This window comes from Oncorhynchus clarkii, chromosome 9 (assembly GCF_045791955.1).
Source record: "Oncorhynchus clarkii lewisi isolate Uvic-CL-2024 chromosome 9, UVic_Ocla_1.0, whole genome shotgun sequence".
Classification (NCBI taxonomy): Eukaryota; Metazoa; Chordata; class Actinopteri; order Salmoniformes; family Salmonidae; genus Oncorhynchus; species Oncorhynchus clarkii.
Window position 1 is genome coordinate 33,539,259 of NC_092155.1, and position 23,666 is coordinate 33,562,924.

The window sequence follows — 23,666 nt, forward strand, 5'->3', positions numbered from 1 at the left end:
AACCCTTGAATAATGCATTACAGATACTCTTTCAGATGATGTGTGACTGAACTAAGTGAAATGTCGGTGACTAATCATTTAGTGGTATGCCTGATTGATAAATACAACCCTGGCATTGCTGCAATCAGCACTGCTTTTCAGCTGGCCAACACATACAGTACGATCAGATTTGTAATTTATGTTCCATTCTAATTTGAGCAATAATTTCCATTTCACCCTTGACCACTGAATCATGAACAATGACAAATCTGTATAGGCTTAGATTTACACCACATTGTCCCCTTACTTGTACCTCATGTTGGAGCCCACAGCATCCAACTGCGATGTGCCTCATATCATTTATCTAAATGTATGACCTAGCTGAATGTTAGTAGGTGGGAAGTCAAGGGACAGGGAAGACAGGGAATTCTTAGGGATGAGGACAACAGAATGTACCTTAATCCCGGGAAGTCCAGGCAGCCCTGGAAGTCCTGGCTCTCCCTACACAGGAAAAATGTGACGTTATAGCCGAGTTGAGCCTCTGTCCTGGGGCCTTCAACAGCAGTCTCTACCCTCTCTATCATTGGGTCCCAAACAGCTCTCCAGTGAGCTGGGCCCTGATGAAGATTACAACTTGCACTTGAGTTGTGTACCCGTATTGCATGCAATCATCATTAGTTAGGGCCACTGTGGTGCTGTTTATGTTGACTAATAAAGTTAAGAGGTCTATAAATGCTTCAAAGGGATGTAATTCAGTACGTTTGGATTGTTTTCTACTGAGATTTTCAATGTCATTCCCAAGTGAAGAATTCTGAACTTGCATAGAATGCTGAAAATGATGGAAACTCAATTGGGTTTGAGTGAACTATGTAAAATGCACATAAATTATTATGTGAATAATTGAATGCTCTATTTAAGACTTACATTTATGGTATATGAGAATATATATTTTGCACTGCTCACAATGATCAAGCGTAATAGCATTCAGAACTTAGCGAGAGGCCTGTAAATTACAATTGAGTCTCCTGAAAGCATTATAAATGTAATGAATCAAAGTCGCTCATCTGGAAATCCTACTTCACAAGCTCCACTGACTATCACCCAAATGAATTATTTAATCGAGACCAACAGTTCCCTAATAGGCAACTGGAAGAGAAATTAAACTTTGTAAGAAAGCGTATTAAAGGAAATAGATAGAACAACTGTGAGCTGCCATAAAACCTTCATAAAAATCTGACTGTGTAGGGCAGGACATATTTTGCAGCACAGCAGGAAAGGGCTGCTTGAGAGGATAAAGAAAAGGGGAATTAATGGGGTGTGGCTCTCGGGAGTAAATAGTGTAATTCAATGGGATTCTGATGCAGTCTTGACAGCAGCTCTGGCTCTGCCTAGCAAATGGTTATGTCGTTTGCAAGAAAAGAGAGGTCAGACAAAAGTATGGGGCTTGCTTTTTGTCAGGATCCGGTGCTTTACTCTGTACTCTGTGGCCGGTATTCAATCAATTTGTGCAGATACAGTAGTGGATTTCCAGACTGTCCTTTCAGAAGTGTGTTTTATTAGCATAGTAGGCTGTCCCAGGTGGATGGTTTCACTTGATTTAGAAATGGTAAATCTGATTGTGTGCGGTGGATGACCGCTCAGCCAGGTTTGTCAGCAGAACTGAACAAGTCATGGGGCCAAGGGACTGCACATTTCCAAATCAAGTGTCAATTCCTTCCTTCCCAGACGCTGCTGGGAAAATCCAACACACTCCTGAATGTGCTATCTGAAAATTCACTATCTGCAATTGATGGAATATACCAGTCTCTGTATCAAAACCCATACTTCTAACTTGAATGCCATGTTATGGGAGTGGCTTACCAGCTATATGTCTAGAACAGGATGGGCAACTTAGATTTTTGGTGCAGGCGTTAATCCTGGTGATTTAAAAGCTAATGCTGTAATGGTGTAGTTATGTTTTATCACATTCTAATATCAATCTGAGAAATGTAACAAGTATTCCTCTCGTGAGGATTTTGAAACACGGGAAACATGCCATGGGATTTTAGTGCAGGGTAGTTTTACCTTTGATCCCCCACGTCCTGACTCTCCTGGTTCACCCTGTAATACAAATCAAATGTTATTTGTTACATACACATGGTTAGTTAATGCGAGTGTAGCGAAATGCTTGTGCTTCTAGTTACGACAATGCAGAAATATCCAACGAGTAGGAGGGCAGAAGGAGGGCTCACTTTTAACCATTGAGGTAAGCAATAACGATGAATGAAATTATTTACTTGGTTCTTACCTAAATATGCCTTTTGGGTAGTGAAATTCTATTTTAAAGGAAGATTTTCACCCTATTAATTGAGGATTGGACACATTTTTTTTTCCTTCCAATTTTCGCCTAAATTGACATACCCAAATCTAACTGCCTGTAGCTCAGGACTTGAAGCTAGGATGTGCATATTCTTGATACCATTTGAAAGGAAACACTTTGAAGTTTGTGGAAATGTGAAATGAATTATAGGACAATATAACACATTAGATCTGGAAAAAGATAATACAAAGAAATCATCTTTGAAATGCAAGAGAAAGGCCACGCTGTATTTTTCCAGCTTAGGCACAATGTAGATTTTGGCCACTAGATGGCAGCAGTGTATTTGCAAAAAACATTTTTATTTTTTTTACTGATCCAATGAACTATTATATTTCTGCTCAAAATGTTGTATCAAGACTGCCCAAATGCGCCTAATTGGTTTATTAATACATTTTCAAGTTCATAACTGTGCACTCTCCTCAAGCAATAGCATGGTATTATTTCACTGTAATAGCTACTGGAAATTGGACAGTGCGGTTAGATTAACAAGAATTTAAGCTTTGTGCCCATGTCAGATATATCTGTGTCCTGGGAAATGTTTTTGTTACTTAAAACATCATGCTAATCACATTAGCGCACGTTAGCTTAACTGTCCTGTGGGAGACACACCAATCCAGTAGAGATTAAAACAAGAGTTCAGGTCACATTACAGGGTTGACCTTAAACCTAAGGGACAAATGAAAATGAATCCCCAATCACTTTAAATAAGTTAAAATTATCTCTCCCAAAGCAACAAATACAATAGAGCTTTAAAATGATGGTGAAAACTTGGGGTTAAGTGTGTTAAAATCTTCCTATAAATTGGACAAACATGACATGCCGAAATGAGAAAACAAATAACTTATTTTATTGAAAACACACTGGTATTGGAGTTTTTAAAGGTAGACTCATCGAGATGATGTTGCAACGAACAGCACCACAGATGTTGAGATGAGAACGATGCAAGACTTTGCTCCCACTCAGTCACACAGAGTATCTGAGCATGTGCACTGGTGCGCTTCATGCTGCTACAACGTGATACCTACGAGACCAAAACAGTGGCGAGGTTTAACCTTGCGTTTTAACGCTCTTAGTTGTAATTAACCCACTATGTGTTTACTTTGTGTATTCAATGTCATCTCGCTGAGTCTACCTTTAACATAGTTTAGTTTAAGCATAGATGTACAATATGTGTGATCCAACTGGTAAAAGTAGTATTTTTTTATCCGAATTTACACAAATAATGTCTGAAGGACATAAAAGGCACTCTATTCATGGAACCTACCGTTTCAGCATTTAACCCATTCTACTTACCTTAATGCCTGCAGCAGAGGAGCCTGCATCACCCTACAAGAGACAAATAATAACAACATGTCTATGTGCAACAACAATAAAGATACTGTATGAGCAACAACAATACATATATGTCCAATGCGCAAAACTGTTAGGCGGTAAGGAGCTCTCTAGCTTTAAACAGGGTTACACTTAAACCCTTTACCTTCTTTAAAATGAGACCAAGTATAATATAATCTGAGGGTAATACCCTTGGCAAAATTCCTAACTCAGCATTTCCAAAACTCTGTCCTGGGGACCCAAGGGGTGCACGTTTTGGATTTTGCCCTAGCACTACACAGCTGATTCAAATAATCATAGCTTGATGATGAATCATCTGTGTTGTGCTAAGGCAAAAAACTAAAATGTGCACCCCTTGGGGTCCCCAGGACAGAGTTTGGGAAACGCTGCCCTAACTGATCTTTAGCAGCTAGGGTGTGGGTGATAACTCACTATTATATGTACTAAACAGAAGCTCAATAATAGATGTTGAGATGACAGGCCAAGAGGAAAAGATCCAGTCCGTCTTTAGTAAATGAGTGGAACGGAATGTGATGCTTTAACATGTGTTTGAAATGGAAACCACAAGGCAAGGGTAAATAAACATAAACAGGCTACAGTACAGTGATGTCACAACTAAAGAACTAGAGTAAATCATCAAGATCCACAAAAAAATCTCACAATAGCTGGCCTTATGTTATCTGAAATTTTGAGCTGCACTGTCACACTCTGTGGTAGATACCATTGTCATGACTCTTCTGTGAAGATCTGAATGATCAGGTTACAGTGGGTCCGCTCTACAGCACGCACTCTCTTGTAGAGCGGGAAGTCTGCTGTTTTATGACAGTAGTAAATACCGAAATTCCTTTCCCCACTCTGCCAAAATGAAGGTTGAGAATCCCTTTGTTACCACAGAGAAAGACTTCGCAGTACGGTAACCTCAAAAGGTTGAATAATGTAACAATATTTCTGTATTCCAACCAGTTGGAATTGTCCGTGGGTATTTAAAGAACAATCCTCTACCAAAGGACAAGACCAGAGAACATGGAGATCATTCCCACGTTGAAATGGCTAAGAAATCTACAAACTAAATAACAATTATTCAGGCTGCAGCTGTTTAAGTACTTTAATCTGGTAAACGCAACGGGTCGAAGACCGAATGGTACTCTGACATATCCATAATAACAAGCTACAACTCCGAAAGACTTTGATCACTGGTGGGACAAACCAGAGACTTTCTGTCGACAACCTATCCAGCAGACGGACAGGCGGCCACAGAGAGGGACAACAAAGGCATACACAACAAAGGCATATATGTATATTGAAATGTATTTTCGAATGAGCAGTTGTTCATGTTCAAAGTATAAGCATTTCCATGAGTGTAGTGTATGTACGGGGTCCACTCTGAGTTTCCCGCTCTTGAGCTGGCCCCACCCCATTCCTTTGTCTACCATGCCGTCATATCGGTTTAGCCCACTAGTGACTTTTCAGTGTCAGTAACCAATGTATTACTATTGTGTGTGTGTGTTTTGTCATTCTGTGATTGATTAGTTAGTTAGAAAATAATTAAGCTAATTTGTATATTGCTGATTCATGATTTATGTTAGGGTTTATGCAGATATCCAAGGGTTTGCGACATTCAGGAAGGAAACTGATGAGGTAATAATACATTAACTGAAGACTAATCGATAAGATAATAAAATATCTGAATATTCGGGAAATAGAGACTCTATAAACATTTTCCTATGGTGCCCCGACTTCGTAGTTAATTACTATTCCGTGATTAATTTAATAATTACACAGAGAATTGATTTGATAATATAAGTCTTCACATTTAATGACAGCAAACGCTATGACAACACCCACTCTTCGTTAATGTAATAGGCTGTTGGACTGAAACATTCACAACTCCATTCATTTACAAAAAGATAATCAATTTGTGCCACAGTTCAGACCACCAATAGATCAGCGTTCTACCTCCCCCTTGTGATGGTATGGTGCAATGACAGAATGATGCAATTTACCACCATCTACCACAAATGGTTGCGGCGTAAGAGTGAAACTTTTAATTGAGGAACCACTATGTTTATCATTACTTATTATGGAAACATTCCTGACTTATTATTATGTATGCATATTTCCTGTATAATGTTTTACTATTTTTTGTGTATACATATTCAATTTATTTATGCATATTCTTTCTATCTGCATAATTACTTCCTCATTCTATAACTATGTCATTGTGGTAACTAGTGATTCATTGTAAATGACTTATGTTTTTATTATTTATCTGTTATAGAAACCACATACACATGTTTACAGATACTACTTTACATATCAATACTCTTCAGGCTACCTTGGCAATAAAGTGTTAACAGTGTCTTTCTAGCAGAAGAGACAGGGGCTAGAGTTTAGGGAACGGGATAGCTCTATGAATTTCCCATTGGTGGAAAGGGAGCATAGAATGAGAGCTGGGCCTTTGCCTGGTGCAGATTTTGCGGTTCTACTTCACATGTGCCTTGCTCTTAGAAGTTGCTAAGGATTGCCTGGCCCGGCTTTTATGGGAGTCATTACGATGCATAAATAATTGCAGCATTTTTTGTTGCCAATAAACTGCATTAACGGTTACAGCTGGATATCACTTTGCTCAAATGTATTGCTGTGCTAAAAGATTCAACATAGAGCCCATATATAGGCTGCATGAATCAGGCAGTTGCCATGAAGCCAAAGAGGTGTGGTGACTAATTTGCACCATGGCAGAGATGTGTGTCACACCCAACATTATTGCCATAGTTATTCTGCTTCCTTCTGGGGAATTGGTTTTTAAATCTCTGCTTTAGTTTTGCTCTAATGACTGAGTAACCGTATACGTGAGGGATCGTCAATTCTGATTAGCTCAGAGACCAGCCAAGGACACTGCCAGCAGTTGAACCATAGCCAGAATAACTAGAGGTAGCTTTCACCTCAAATTTGAGGTACTACTACAGCCCACAGCTCTGCCAGCCTAAACCTACTCATGAGGGAATGTTGAAATGTTACAGATACTGTCCTGTTTGGCAAATGGCTTATGAAAATTAATGAATACCAATGCTGTTTTTTAACAGATTGTTACAGAGAGTAACTTAGTACCTGGACATGCAATAACAATAAAGACATTTTAAAGGCCCAACACGAGGTTGGAATAATACTGTGAAATTGTGAAAATGACAATAATGCCCTTATAGTGTAAGAGCTGTTTGAAAAAACAGCCTAAATGTCAGCCTGTTTTGGTGGGATGGAGTTCACCATGCGGTAAATTCATTAATAGACCAATAAGAAAGAGTTTCAAACCTCTCTGCCAATAACAGCATATTTTCAGTTTTCCCCTCCCCATTCAGACCACTCCCAGAGAGTCCTAGCAAAATTCTTGCTTGAGAATTTGCCCTTTTTCTCCGCTAAGAAGCTATATTTGTTTCTTTTTAACCATTTTAATTGAAAACAATCACAGTCAGAAATTATAAGAGTGCCTTGGTCCTCTTTTTTTAATGACCATTCAATCCGTTTACCAAATAGCGCCTTCTACCTAAGTCTTACTATTGTATCCCAGCAGCACTTCTCTTAATTTTTTCTTTAAACTAGAATGTTGAAAATGTGCAGAAGTAATTATTTATTCTTCACATTCACAGAACACAATTTTAAAACAATTTGACTTTGTATTCGTGCAAACTCAGAGCTGACTATTCTCATTGCCATCTCTTTTTCTCCAACATTGCAGCTCCCATATCTTCACCCTGTCACTCATATTACCACATTTTTTCCTGGTGTCTGTGTGCTTGGCATCTCCAGCATGTGAGCATTCAAGGGGCTGATTCACTTAATCCCTTTTTATTGAAGCATCTTACTGCAGCTCTCTGCCCTACTTATTGCAGAACCGTTAACCTATATCTTTAATTGTACAATTGTTTCTGGTATTCTCCCTAAGATCTGAAAGAGGAGATCCTTCTGACTTAGATAACTACCGTCCAATCTCCAAATTATCTTGCCTTTGCCAAAGTTTTAGAATCGCTGGCCAACTGTCAGCTAAGCTTTTTTAAGGCACATGAAAGTTCAGATGTTCGAGAAGGCATTTCTGCCCAAAAAAACTCCTGTGAAGTAGTGACGCGCGACATACACATAGTTTCCTGAAAAGAGTCACGAAACGAGACTACTGTTCAGAAGTCTAGTCAGGTGCCACATAGAGGGACTTTAGAAAATTACAGTTGGCTCAGAACAGGGCAGCACAGCTGGCCCGTAAAAGTACACAGAGAGCTTGTTTTTGTAAGAATTGTTGACAAACTACTAGCACACATCTTGGACACGCATGCATACCCCACAAGACATGCCACAAGAGGTCTCTTCACAATCCCCAAGTCCAGAACAGACTATGGGAGGCTCACAGTAATACATAAGACCCCACAATTAGATATTAGTTAAACCTCTTCCCGCTACTAAAAATGACTCAACACCATCGCGCTGTAAGTCCTGCCTCTTCCATCTCCTCATTGGTTTATAGAAGTAGGTACCCATGTGCCATCTCCTCATTGGTAATACCCACGTGGTTGACTGAAAGACGAACGAGATCAGTGGCGGTAATGCACCTAATTTATGAAAGTGGCTAATCGCAATATAAAGTCAAGAGAAGGAAAAACCTAGAAGGAGGAGAGATGACTAGAAACAATTCGGTTGACCGTTTTATGTGTGGATTAATTGTCAGAGTAGAGGACCGTGTGCATTTCAGGTAAAATAACAACTCAATGTTTATATCCTAGGACAAATTAGCTAGCAACAGCAAGCTAGCTAGCAACAGCAAACTAGCTAAATAGGACAAATTAGCTAGCAAGTGCAAGCTAACTAGCTAAATTGTCATAAATGTTTAATGCTTTTCGACCTGTCTCCAAATTAATGTAATTAGTTCAGAGTTTGTTTGATATTTTAACCTGCGTGTCATGATCGCATTTGGTGTGGGGGGAGAAAATAAATTCATGCACAATGGGGCAAGCGGGCAGCCGGTTTGGGTTCCGTGTAATCGGTCTGTGTCAGCCTAGGTAGAATAGTAAGTTTGTAATAATGTATTATTATTACTACTACTGCTGCTACTACTACAACTACTGCTACTACCACAGCACGAGACTATACACCTGCCACATCAAGTTGATACCTGCTATGCAAGGATTCGTTTTTGCAACCCGTCTGCCAAATCCATTACGCATGGTCCTCTTCATCAAGCACTCCTTCTCGAGGAAGCTTTCAAATCAGGAAAGCACCAATAATCAATGTCACCAGCATTTACATAATACCCCTAGATATTTATTGGAAATTTGCATGAAACTCATCATGCAATTAACCACCATGTGAAGTTAATCATAGCCTATAAACTCTTCATGCTTTTCCAGGTCGCGGTGGTATTAGGCTGCAACGTAACTTATTATTAACTCCAAGTTACCTCGGCATGATGGTTTGTATATCAATATTTGAGCATAAAGGCATTTCCACCGCAATTGTAGTCTAATCTTTTTAAATATATGAACGGATGTTTTAGGTAGGCAATAAACAGGCTACTGAAAATGTATTTTCCTTTTTCTTGGAATAGAAACATCATAATAAATACATGTAATGAAGCTAAAATACCAGAAATAAATGCAAATAATAAAGGCCAGTATCATCTTATTTTCATAATTGAAAGGGAATAAATAATCTCCAAGGGCAGCAGTCAAATTATTTGTGCACATATTATCATTATAAAGACAGAAAAATATGCATAATATAAACAAGAGGAAGGAGAAGTAAATATATTTTTGGATTGCCTAAAATTAAAAAATACATTGAGATGAAGCCACCCCCTTGTGTGGATTATTTAGCCGATAATTGTCATATTGAAAATAGTACAAACATTTCTGACACACACCTGAACCTATATGTCACGACTTCTGTCGATGTCTCTCCTTGTTCGGGCAGTGCTCGGCGATCGACAGTCTTCTAGCCATCGCCGGTCTTCTAGCCATCGCCGATCCATTTTTAATTTTCCATTTGTCTTGTCTTGTTTTCCCACACACCTGGTTCTCATTTCTCTCATTATGTGTTGTGTATTTAACCCTCTGTTTCCCTCATGTTTTTGTGTGGTATTGTTTATTCTGTTTCATGTTATGCTCACATGAGTCTTTTGCACTCGGTTATGTTAACCCGTATTTGTTATTTCGTGTTCACTTTGCCATGTGCTTTTGGTTCGCCTACCCAATATCTGCTCTCCTGCACCTGACTCCCTTCCAGCCATTTACGCAAACCTGACACTATAGCGTTACCGCATGCGCTTAGATTTACCATTGTGTTAGGTTTGTTATTAAAATAGAGCCCTTAATCACCAAATTAAAATGAAAAGATTAAAAATTTCATGATGACACATCGTTTAATCTTTGAAGAGGCTAATAGAATATAATAATACGTTATTGTCCATCCAGGATGGACATTTTTCTTTGGCATCACTTTACATTAAAAGGATCACATACACTCTCACATCACACACAGGATTTCTACTTCAACGAGTCGGAGGCGCAGGCTTACCCCGGACCATGCCCTAATCCCAGAGACACGGAAAAGAAAAAGGTGGCATAAAAGAGGCCAACGTTCAGGCACCCTGACGAAACTGAGTCGGCAAGTACATAAATCGCCTCTGCCCTCCATTCTATTTGTGAAAGTACAATCACTGGAGCACAAACTGGACAAGCTCTGTTCGAGACTATCCTATCAACCGGACCTGAAGAACTGTAATATTCTTTGTTTTACTGAGTCGTGGCTAAACAAGGACATGGATAATATACAGTACCAGTCAAAAGTTTGACACAACTACTCTTTCAGGTGTTTTTTTTTATTACTATTTTCCACATTGTAGAATAATAGTGAAGACATCAAAACTATGAAAAACACATCTGTAATCATGTAGTAACCTTTGGGAGAAGTTTACTACATGATAAACAAATCAATTTTTTTTATTTATTTCAGATTCTTCAAAGTAGCCACCCTTTGCCTTGATGACAGCTTTGCACACTCTTGGCATTCTCTCAACCAATTAACCATAAATCTATCCTCCTAATTCCTGCTTCATCCCCACAGTGACCATGATTACATATCCAAACCAGAAGCCATGGATAAGGGGCAACATCCGGATTAAGCTAAAGTTGCCACTTTAAAGGAGTGGAACACTAATCCGCTTATAAGAAATCATTCTACGCCCTTCGACAAACCATCAAAAAAGCAAAACATAATTTCAGGACTAAGATCAAATCCTACTACACCGGCTTTGATGCTAGTCGTATTTTGTGGCAGGGCTAGCAAACTATCATGGATTACAAAGGGAAACCCAGCCTGGAGCTGCCCAGTGACGGAGCTAAATGCCTTTTATGCTCTCTTCGAGGCAAGCAACACTAAACCATGCATGAGAGCACCAGGTGTTCCGGCTGACTGTGTGATCATGCTCTCTGTAGCCGATGTGAGTAAGACCTTTAAACAGGTTAACATTCACAAGGCCGCAGGGCCAGACGCATAGCCAGGACCCGTACTCACCATATGCGCTGACCAGGTGTCTTCACTGACATTTTCAACCTCTCCCTGACCCAGTCTGTAATACCTAGATATTTCAAGCAGACCAAAAATACCTGTCTAAATGTCAATAGTTCTCACATCTATAGCCATGAAATGCTTTGAAAGGCTGGTCATAGCTCACATTAACACTATCATCCCAGACTGGACACACTCCATACCGTCCCAACACTGCCTCTTGCCATCTGGACAAGAGGAACACCTATGTGAGAATGCTGTTCATTGACTACAGCTAAGCATAGTGCCCTCCAAGCTCATCACTAAGTTAAGGATCCTGGGATTGAACACCTCCCTCTGCAACTGAATCCTGGACTTCTTGACGAGGTAGGCAACAACACATCCGCCATGCTGACCCTCAACACTGGGGCCCCATCAGGAGTGCGTAGCTTAGTCCCCTCATGTACTCTTTGTTCACACACGACTGTGTGGCCATGCACGACTCCAACACTATCATTAAGTTGACGACACACCGGTGGTAGGCCTGATCACCGATGATGATGAGACAGCCTATAGGGGGAGATCAGAGACCTGGCAATGTAGTGCCAGAACACTGTCATGACGTTGGCCTGTGGGTAAGGTTTATGAACTCCCCCCATAAATATCTTTCTCCCTTCCCTCTCTCTCTGACTCTACTGAATTACTCTTGAATAGCCTTTGTTAAACATAGAGAGTCTGGGAACATCAAACAAGTGGGGGGAAAGGAATCATATTTCGGTAATAGAACCAGTTGAAAATATGCGTTGGTACCTCTTGAAGCTAGGGGGCACAATTTTTATGTTTGGAAAAATAACGTTCCCAAAGTAAACGGCCTATTTGTCATGACCAGATGCTAGAATATGCATATAGTTGACCGATTTAGGATAGAAAACACTCTAAAGTTTCCAAAACTGTAAAAATATTGTCTGTGAGTATAACAGAACTGCTATTGCAGACGAAAGCCTGAGGATAATCCAATCAGGAAGTGCCTCTTATTTTGAAACCTCCTATATGTGTTCCTGTCCTCCATTTAAAGGGATATCAATCAGATTCCCTTTTCTGTGGATTCCCTAAGGTGTCAACAGTCTTTAGACATAGTTTCAGGCTTTTATTTTGAAAAATGAGCGTGAAGGAGAGGTGGAGAGGTGGGGGCTCTCAGAGTGTGATGGTGCGCAATTGAGTGAAGTGGCCATTGTTCCTCCCGCTGTTATGGAAAAAGCTACACACTCGGTTGATATACAGTATTATCGAGTATATATTTTAAAAACTACCTGAGGAATGATTATAAAAAACGTTTGACTTGTTTCTGTGGACATTATGAAGACTATTTGGAATTTCCATCTGCGTTGTCGTGACCGCTCTTTCCTGTGGATTTCTGAACATAACGCGACAAACAAACGTCGGTATTTTGGGTATAAAAATAATCTTTATGGAACAAAAGGAACATTTGCTGTGTAACTGGGAGTCTCGTGAGTGAAAACAACCGAAGATCAAAGGTAAACGGTTAATTTGATTGCTTTTCTGATTTTCGTGACCAAGCTTCCTGATGCTATCGATAAACTTACACAAACGCTTGGATTGCTTTCGCTGTAAAGCATAATTTCAAAATCTGAGACGACAGGGTGATTAACAAAAGGCTAAGCTGTGTTTCAAAATATTGCACTTGTGATTTCATGAATATGAATATTTTCTAGTAATATTATTTGACTGTTGCGCTATGCTATTCAGCGGTTGCAGACTAAAATTATCCCGCTACAGGGATTGGTAGCATCAAGAAGTTAATGAATATGATGTCAGTTCGGTTGTCATCTGAGACATTATGACTGATGACAGGACGACAAACTGTATCTGGGAAAGTCTACACATTCTAGTTATCAGATTCACATGGAATTTTTGTGCAATTGAAATGTTTAAATATGACACTGTGAAAAGATTAAATGTAATTTTAGCTTCCAAATGAGAGAATTGGGTCTTCATAAGGTTAGAGCACTGCTCAATCGGTGGCCCGCCCCTGTGAAGAGACATTGGTTATAAACTATGAAACACACCCTCTCTCCCTCCACTATATAAGCCCTTGACGAAAATGTAACCTTCTGTTCCGAGTACGCGAGGCCTGCAGCCTCTGCGTTAAAAGGCGAATAACTTTCTGTTCCGGGTACATTAGGGCGACGGTCCGGTGTCAGAAGGATTCACATAATAACTACAGAACTAAGCCAACCTCAGGGTGAGCTTTGGTTGCGAATGGTATGAACTTTGAACTCTTATTCACTACAGAAGTGATAGCCGTTGAGTCAGCAGCAGCCACTGTAAACATGGACTAGAAAAGGACGGACGACGTATCCAGTCTAACACACAACGACAATACTACAACGTATACCATTTACCACCAGAGACATTCTTCCGAGGACAGCAAGATCTCTGTTGGGCAACACGGCCAGCATCTACGACCAACCTACCGAAGCGCAGCTCAGAGTAAATATTTGATTAGTGATTGGTGCTATGTTTTATTATTTAGGAACTTTTTTATTTGAAGTCGTAGCTCATTTAATATGAGGGCTACATATCTTTTCACTTTCTATGTGCTTAGTGCTGTGTTAATTGATAGGGCAATAAACAAACATGCTGATGTTGCTAATTTTGCTGTTATCTACCTGGCTTTTACAGTGTTGGAGATACTTTTGGAGCCCGTTGCTCTGTGAATGAGGAAATATGACTGTTTCTCCCTCGTATTTTGGGAGAAACCACAAGCTTGCTCTGTAAATGCACGCGAGAACTATGCACATTTCTCCCAAACAACATGGGAGAAATCAGACTCTTGTGCTTACATGTCAGGACTGTTCTCTTGGAACTTAACCATGTCTCTGGATTTTACACTTCTCCTGTTATATGAGGTGTTAAAGACTCTGGTGACTGTGGATTGTTGTTCAAGTGCTGTCTCTAAATCCAAATGTTGTAACCCTGACCTAGACTTGCCATTATCTTGCTGCTTCCACCGTCTGGAAATGTGCAATCTAACCCAGGTCCTGACATTTTTACACCTGCCGAATTAAGTAGTAGCAGAGTGGCATGAAGTTTCTGCATATGAATGTAAGAAGTCTTCCTCCGAAGCTTGATTTTCTGAATATATGGATAAAAACTGCAGACCCTGACGTGTTTATGCCTTCTGAAACCTACGTCAAAAAATATTCTACAGACAGAAATATTGGCATAAATGGTTCCAATGTGTTTTGCGCAGATCGTAACTCTAAGAGTGGTGGTGTTGCTGTACATGTAAAAAAGACAAGTTCTTGGCGGTTGTTATGACTTTGCTTACTAAACCTAAGCAATTTGAATATCTGTCTTCGAACCTAAACCTCAGCTCATCTTTAAATATTATTGTATCTTGTTGTTGTAGACCATCTGCTACTGCTGGCTCTTCGGAATGTATTTTCAAATTGTTATCACAGCATGTCAATCCTGAGTTTGTCTTGATGTGTGATCTGTATCAGGACTGGTTAACATTATCTCTGATCAACTAAAAATTCTATGCAGTACCTATAATCTCACTCCGATTGTCAACAGTGTAACTAGGTTGAATGTAAAGTATCCTCTGAAATCCTCTTTGATTTGATCTTAACCAATACTCCTCATCATTTTAATGCTTCTGGTATTTTTGCAAATTACATTAGTGATCACTGTGCTTTTACCTGTGTGGGAGATGGTAAAATTCCTAAGCGATATCCACGTGTCATTAAGAAAAGAAACTGTAAGCAGTTTGATACGAAAGTTTTATTTTTATTTTTGCATGATGTATTGAATGGAATAGAATTTAATTAGTCCCGGATGTTGAACCAGCCTTTTCTTACTTCCACAACGCATTCCAGGATGTATCCAATAGGCAATGCCCTTTAACATTTTTCAGGATTATGGGCAGAGTGAACCCTTGGTTTACTAATGAACTGACTAAAATCATAAGGGAATGAAATGCTATGTGGGCTAAAGCAATACGGTCTGGTATGGCGGATGTGGCTATGACCCAAAAACTGAAAGCAGTTATATTATATATTTCGGATTCGAGCCCAGGGTCTGTCGCAGCCGGCCGCGACCTGGAGACCCATGAAGCGGCACACAATTGTCCCAGCATTGTCCGGGTTAGTGGAGGGTTTGGCCGGCCGTGATGTCCTTGTCCCATTGCTCTCAAGCGGCTCCTGTGGCGGGCCGAAGGCATGCACGCTGACATGCTTCAACAAAGTACTGAGTTAAGGGTCTGAATACTTATGTAAATGTAATATTTAAAAAACAATTTTTAAATACATTTGCAAACATTTCTAAAAACTTTACTTTGTCATTGTGGGGTATTGTGTGTAGATTGATGAGGAAAAACACATTTAATCCATTTTTAGAATAAGGCTGTAATGAAATGTGGAAAAAGTCAAGGGGTCTCAATACTTTCCAAATGCACTGTATGTACATATCTACCTCAATTACCTCGTACTCCTGCACATCAACCTGGTAATGGTATCACTTGTAAATGGCCAAGTTATTGTGACTCCTGGTGTATTTATTATTACGTGTTTTACTTTTCTACTATTTCTACTATTTCTCTATTTTATTTCTCTCTGCATTGTTGGGAAGGGCCCGTAAGCCTTATCAAGTTAATAGGTTGTTGCATTTCACTGTTATTCTAGACCTGTTATTTATGAAGTAGGTGTCTAATGCGATTTGATTTGATTTTGCATTCACTCACAATTGACCGCTGCCCCAACTGCACTGTTAATATAGATAAGTGCATATACCAATACAATTTAGTAGTCCAACAGCACAAGCAACGAATTAATGTTTGAACACGTTCTTCTTGGCCATGGGCATTCTGAATTGCCAGCCAGAGAGAAACATAAAGAAGCAAACACACGATTGATGCAAATATCATAGAAGAGTGTAATTGTCTTCAGGACAGCTGTTTTTTAGTTATGACATTAGTGTTTCTTACGTAATATGCAATTGTTGTTTTCTATGTGTGTCTTTAGTTTTGTTCAGTGTTGTGTTAGTGTATGTAAGTTGTTTTGTCTGAAACTTTGTTACCCCTGCTGCTGTTGGACCAGGTCTCTGAGAAAAACCCGTATAAATAAAGGTTAAATAAAAAATAAAAGCACACAGCCAAGACAACGCAATAGTGGCTTTGGGACAATCCACTGAATGTCTTTCAGTGGCCCAGCCAGAGCCCGGACTTGAACCCGATCTAACATCTCTGGAGAGACCTGAAAATAGCTGTGCAGCAACGCTCCCCATCTAAACTGACAGAGCTTGAGAGGATCTGCAAAAATAATGGGAGAAACTCCCCAAATACAGGTGTGCCATGCTTGTAGCGTCTTACCCAAGAAAACGTAAGGCTGTAATCTCTGCCAATGGTGATTCAACAAAGTACTGAGTAAAGGATCTGAATACTTATGTAAATGTGATATTCATTTTTTAGTTTTTAAATACATTTGCCAACATTTCTAAAAAAGCTGTTTTTACTTTGTCATTGTGGGATATTGTGTGTAGATTGAAGAGGGAAAAAACATTTAAACCATTTTTAGAATAAGGCTGTAACGTAACAAAATGTGGAAAAAATCAAGGGGTCTCAATACTTCCCAAATGCACTGTATGTACATATCTACCTCAATTACCCCGTACTCCTGCACATCAACTTGGTAATGGTATCGCTTGTAAATAGCCAAGTTATTGTGACTCCTTGTGTATTTTTATTATTACGTGTTTTACTTTTTCTCTACTATTTCTTTATTTTATTTCTCTCTGTATTGTTGGGAAGGGCCCGTAAGTAAGCATTTCACTGTGAGTCTAGACCTGTTATTTATGAAATGTGTCTAATGCAATTTAATTTGATTTGATTTTGCATTCACTCACATTTGACCGCTGCCCCAACTGCACTGGTAATATAGATAGTGCATATACAGATACTATTTAGTAGTCCAACAGCACAAGCAACGAATTAATGTTTGAACACGTTCTTCTTGGCCATGGACATTCTGAAGTACCAGCCAGAGGGAAACATAAAGAAGCAATCAGATTTTTAATACACCGAAGACAACAACCTATTAACTTGATAAGGCAAAGCAAAAAAACTTTATTTTAAAGCATCCTCGAGAAGGAGCGCTTGAGATGGAGACCTGTGTGTAATGGATGGATTTGATGGATGGGTTGCAAAACAAATCCTGGCATTGCAGGGAACAACTTGCTTTGGCTGTTTTACAGCCTCATACATTAGTAGCAGTAATAATAATAATAATAATAAACGATTACTACATTAATATTCTGCACAGGCTGTCGCAGGCTGATTAGGCTATTTCAAAAACTTCACACGACCAGGAGTCAAAAGCCACCTACTGGGCAAAAAAATGTCAGGAGTGCATGGATTATTTGAACAATAATGTTGTGTGGAGCTGTTTTTATTAGCGGGAAGAAGTTGAATTAATGTCTAATTGTGGTAAAGAAAAGTGTCATAGTACATAAGAGCATATTTAGCAATCAGGGCATTTGAAGTTGAGCAGAGATCTTTATGCCTTCTGCAAAACCTGGTCTGATGTGGCAAAGAAGATTTGTCCTGTCCCTTTGGGGATGTAGATAAACAGTATTTTATGGGACTGCAGATAACCGGCGTGGAGCTGTTTTTACGCACCAATAATCTGTCTTTGCTTTTGGTGATATCACCATTGTGCATGCCCTCGGTGACGGTCTGTTCATTACAGCCAAAAGCTGTTTTGTGTGGTTTGTAGTGAGTCTTTTAAAAAACATCTGATCATTCAGTTTCATGAGTATTTCAGTTTTATAGACAGTGTAGTCTTGTACAATAACAGCGGATTACTATAGAGGTGCAATTCTGGAGATTTAAGGGCTTGTTTCTCAGCGCAGGTCAAGTTATTTCTGACATAGGCCTCTAGCTTGGATATGTCTTTACGCACCAGTCTGTAGTACGTATCCACAGCTGGGTCAATAGGCCCAGTTGGGATGAAAATAGATGGAGCCCTAAACACACTTGTGTGGAGAGAGGGTTGCAATTTTTAAAGAACAGTTTTAGATGCAATGTGAGTATGAATTACTAGTCGAAACGCGTTGCAGTTGTGCGTCCTGATATTCAGGCTGATTTGCTCCTATATGTATTATTTTGAATATATTTTCTGTAAATAGTTCCCACAAGTATATTACTGTAAGGGTTGTTGTCGGTGGAAGAAGGAGAGGACCAAAGCGCAGCGTGGTTAGTGTTCATCTTTTTAATAAGAAACTGAACACTTCAAAAATACAAAACAACAAAGTGACAACCGAAACAGTTCTACCTGGTGCAGACACACAAAGACTGAAAATAACCACCCACAAAACACAAAGGAAAACAGGCTACCTAAATATGGTTCTCAATCAGGGACAACGATAGACGATAGCCTCTGATTGAGAACCATATCAGGCCAAACACAGAAATAGAAAATATAGAAAAACTAACAGACTGCCCACCCCAACTCACGCCCTGACCATACTAAATAAAGAAAAAACAAAGGAATAAAGGTCAGATCGTGACAATTACACCATGCTGGCTGCCTACTTGTTTTCTTTCTCCAATCATCAAAAAAATGAATATTTCCCAATAGACACTGTAAGAAATGTCAACATGTTTAATAAATAGCATCCACACACGGGGGCGGCTTCATCGCAATGTATTTTTTTAATTTAATTTAAAATATATTACATTCTCCTTTCTTTTGTTTAAATTCTGGCTATATTCCCACTGATTTTCCTTCATGTAATTAAGCTTTTACACTTGTATTTGTATCTCTTTATTATAAAAAATAATAGTAATAATGATGATATTTCATTTGTAGAGTGCAATTTCTATGCTCAATGCAAATTTGAAGCTTGTTGGTGTTTGCTTCTGCACGCAAGTCATTTGACCACTGTCATTTGAGATTATTTATTCCCTTTATTTATGAAAATAAGTTGATACTGGCCTTTACTATTTACGATTTTTTTCTGATATTTTAGCTTATTTAACCTTTATTTAACTAGGCAAGCCAGCTACGAACAAATTCTTATTTACAAAGACGGCCTACCCTGGCCAAACCCTATCCCAGATGGCTCTGGGACAATTGTGCGCAGCCCTATGGGACTCTCAATCACGGCCGGTTGTGATACAGCCCGAGATTGAATGCACCAAGCTGTTTGAACTACTGGCATATAACTCTATTCCACATCAAGTAACTCATGCAAGCAGAAAAATATTTCAAAAACAGATAAAAATACACCTTATGGAACAGCGGGGACTGTGAAGCAACACAAACTTCTGCATACAAACACACGATTACATATACACTATACACACACATTCTTAATGTGTTGTGAAATCCGCTGTGAATGTATTGTATTTAAAAAAATGGTATAACTGCCTTAATTTTGCTGGACCCCAGGAAGAGTAGCTGTTGCCTTGGCAGCAGCTAATGGGTATCCGTAATAAAAACAAATACAAAATAGAAGACAAGCCCACCCTCTCAGTTGTGCCATTTAATGTGGAGCACCGCCTATACCTGTACCTTTTTGTTATGTACATCACGTGATAAATTAGGTGCTACGAAGGCAGGCTTTAAGGAAATATTGTATATACAACATTTCAATCACAAAAACTGTAAAAAGGATGTGAGGAAGTGTTGTAGTGCAAATGTTTTTCTAATGTTGTCATGTTTTTCTAATGGTCCCATGTGGCTCAGTTGGTAGAGCATGGCACTTGCAATGCCAGGGTTGTGGGTTTGATTCCCAAGAAGAACAACTAAAAAAATATCTGCTCTCAATACTGTAAGTTGCTTTAGATAAGAGCATCTGCTGAACTGCAAACCTCACTAATCATAAAATAGTGTTAAATACACACATAATATAATATAATATACACACAACAACATAATTGTGTGTTAAATACACGCGAAATTATGTTTTTAGATGTTTGTTTTCTGACCTTTGTAAGCAGTGACTGCATTCCACACACAATACTACAATGTGACTGTCTTTGAATGCCATTTTTTTTATATATTTCCTTAAACATCCTCTGTATTATGTAGTTATTTTGTAACCACTGATATGTTCTAGGTCATTTTGAGACCTATAAGTACTGCTGGAATGTCCATATTTTCATTAGGAACTACACTGGTCCCTCAAAACATTTATAAAGTATAAATATCCCTAAAATTAGAGACTGCAACAATACTTTACTAAAGATTAGTAAATGGTTTATAAGGTCCTTCATCAAGTTGTTTAAAAATGTGTGAATAAGTAACTTACTTACATTAATAAATAGTGAGCAAAATGTTTCTAAATGCCTTATCAATGGTTTATTACTGAACAGTATTCTAAAGTATTACCATGTTTCCCATAGAATTGTTCAACGGTAAACTAATCTGGGACAAATACAAAAATTAGGAAAATCATGATTACTGTGTGAAACGAACGGTTTGAGTGAAAAATATGCCTTGTTTTTGAAAGGCATGGGAAAACCAGTGGGCTGGTTTGACACAAAGCGTCTTACAAAGACCTGCCCCTTTATTGTTGGAATGGAGCATAACTAGATGAACTGTCTTAATGTTAAATGGTCCCATATTAACTCAAAAAGCATCCAACCAGGAAATGTAGAATAACCGAAGTGCAACAATAAGGACCACTTACACGCAAAGAAAGAGTGTTAAGTGTTAATGATGCCTGCCTTATTTTCTTGGCTTCTGCTTTCACTAGCTACTTCAGCTCCTTTCTACTGTTTCACAAATGGCTCACATTAAGATGTTGCTCCTTTCTAGAGCCAGGCTCTCTCTCTATCAAGTTTCAGGAGTAAACACAAAGGAAGGAAGGTGAAGCTGAATTTACATACCTTCTCCCCGACTTCACCTTTTTGCCCATCTTCTCCCATGTCACCCTGTGTGCAAAACAGCAGACAAGCAATTATATTTACCAAGTATCTTGAAATGGCTTATTCATAATTTACAAACAGATAAGAACATTGAAAATTAAATAGAATAATTGTGGCTATTCAGACTAGAACACATGTTCTAGTACATAGTAGCTGTTAACAAATGGCAGTTGACACCAGGCAAGGCTCAGTAACACACTGAGCCTTGGTGCTGATTTCACATCTTGGTTTCTGTAGTCTCATCCATAGTTTCGACTAGCATGAGAAACATCATAACTGTTGACAAATTCAAGAGCATTGAACAGATTGCCCCTGACCTAAGGGTACCACTTTGATGAGAGGTAGTGAGCAGGGGCCACGTCCCTTTGGGCATGCTACTGTAAATAAGGCCTTCTCTGTGATTGGGGTGATGGTGCCAATGAGCTGACGAGTAACCACATCCCCACCTACCTCCCTGGCCCAGGGGACGGGTTGAGAGTTTTCACCTCCTTCTCGCACCCAGCCAATGATAGCAAATCATTAGACTGGGAGGGAGCTGGGACTTTTGTTTGCCCAGCATCACCACTGCATAGCCTCCAAATCTTGGCTGATTAGGTTCCACCAAGACCTTGCAACAAACTTGGTCCTATGACTCAACATAATTGACTCTGCTGATGTTTGGAAACTTCGAGGGATTTGGGACATGCCGTCTGAAAACGGTTTGGTTCTAACATCACAATTTTGTCTTGAGTTTAGATATAAAGTGATTCAATTGAACCTGTTTCTATTAAATGTGACTTGTTTCAGGAAACTAGACATATGTTGCACGTCAGGAGAAGCATTTGAACGTTAACATATTTATTTATTTTTTGGGGGGGCAGAAATGCCTTTTGGAAAATGTGAAATTTCATGTGATTTAATGAGAACTTGTATTCCATCTGTAAATACAAATACAATTACGAGTCTAGTCACAGAAAAAGTCAGGAACCTTCCCACTAGCCATGATTGGCTGAGATAATGGATGGGCTGAACATGCCAGGAGATGAGTTTGGAATGGTCTGCCATGTAGCATGCTTCTATCTATAACATGAGCTACTCAGTATGTGCTGTTTTTGAAAGATATAACGTTAGCCGTCGAGAACTACAACAGTTTTGTAACTTTTCTCAACAACATTGATGCCCTGAATTTAGCAGGCGCTATCAACAGATCAGTTGGAAAAAGTGATGGGCTACTTTCTGCACAAGCTACGGTCAGTGTGAACCGGAGTGTCACGTTCTGACCATCGTTCGTGTGTGTTTTCCTTGTTTTAGTGTTGGTCAGGACGTGAGCTGGGTGGGCATTCTATGTTGTGTGTCTGGTTTGTCTATTTTTATGTTTGGCCTGATATGGTTCTCAATCAGAGGCAGGTGTTAGTCTTTGTCTCTGATTGGGAACCATATTTAGGTAGCCTGGGTTTCACTGTGTGTTTGTGGGTGATTGTTCCTGTCTCTGTGTTTGTTTGTTCACCAGATAGGCTGTTTAGGTTTTCTCACGTTTGTTGTTTTTTGTTAGTTTATTCATGTATAGTTTTCTTCATTAAAAAACATGAATAACCACCACGCTGCATTTTGGTCCGACTCTACTTCACCTAAAGAAAACCGTTACAGAATCACCCACCACAACAGGACCAAGCGGCGTGGTGAAAGGCAGCAGGAGCAGCGTAAAGAGGAATGGACATGGGAGGACGTTATGGACAGCAAGAGTATGGAGTATACTACTTGGGAGGAGATAGACAGGTGGGCGGTCGACCCAGGGAGAGTGCCGGAGCCCGCCTGGGATTCGATGGAGCAGTGCGCGGAAGGTTATCGGAGAATGGAGTTGGCGAAGCAAGCACGGCGGCGCGGAAGGAAGCCCGAGAGTCAGCCCCAAAAATTTATTGGGGGGGCTCACAGGGAGTATGGCTACGCCAGGTAGGAGACCTGCGCAAGATGCTCAAGAGCTCCAGTGCGCCTGCACGGTCCGGTCTACCCAGTACCACCTCCACGCACCAGCCCTCCGGTGGCAGCTCCCCGCACCAGGCTTCCTGTGCGTGTTCTCGGCCCAGTACCACCAGTGCCAGCACCACGCATCAGGCCTACAGTGCGCCTCGCCTGTCCAACGCTGCCAGAGCCTTCCTCCTCTCCAGCGCTGCCGGAGTCTCCCGCCTATCTAGCGCTGCCAGAGCCTTCCTCCTCTACAGCGCTGCCGGAGTCTCCCGCCTGTTCAGCGCAGTTGGAGCTTTCCTCCTCTCCAGCGCTGCCGGAGTCTCCCGCCTGTTTAGCGCTGCCAGAGCCTTCCGTCTCTACAGCGCTGCCGGAGTCTCCAGTCTGCATAGAGCTGCCAGTCTGCAAGGAGCTGCCAGTCTGCAAGGAGCTGCCAATCTGCAGGATGCCGCCAGAGCTGCCAGTCTGCAAGGAGCCGCCAGAGCTGCCAGTCTGTATGGAGCAGCCAGAGCCGCCAGTCAGCATGGAGCAGCCAGATCCGCCAGTCAGCATGGAGCAGCCAGAGCCGCCAGTCAG

The 23,666-nt window shown here is 40.1% G+C and overlaps 2 protein-coding genes across 3 annotated transcripts in view; both read right to left on the reverse strand.

The window, feature by feature from the left end:
• The window catches only part of LOC139416220 (collagen alpha-1(XXV) chain), a 44,741-nt gene extending 42,251 nt beyond the window's left edge, over window positions 1-2,490 (reverse strand). For both annotated transcript variants that reach the window (XM_071164630.1, XM_071164629.1), the window contains exons 1-2: window positions 2,044-2,490; window positions 436-480 (exon numbers count right to left, since the gene is read on the reverse strand). The gene's annotated coding sequence lies outside the window, so the exon portion shown is untranslated. The remainder of the gene's footprint in view (window positions 1-435; window positions 481-2,043) is intronic.
• Window positions 2,491-3,600: 1,110 nt separating this feature from the next.
• LOC139416221 (collagen alpha-1(XXV) chain-like) overlaps window positions 3,601-23,666 on the reverse strand; it is a 103,382-nt gene continuing 83,316 nt past the window's right edge. Inside the window, exons 8-9 of the mRNA XM_071164631.1 lie at window positions 21,111-21,155; window positions 3,601-3,664 (exon numbers count right to left, since the gene is read on the reverse strand). Coding sequence (XP_071020732.1) covers window positions 3,614-3,664; window positions 21,111-21,155 — 96 coding nt within the window. The 3' untranslated portion in view covers window positions 3,601-3,613. The remainder of the gene's footprint in view (window positions 3,665-21,110; window positions 21,156-23,666) is intronic.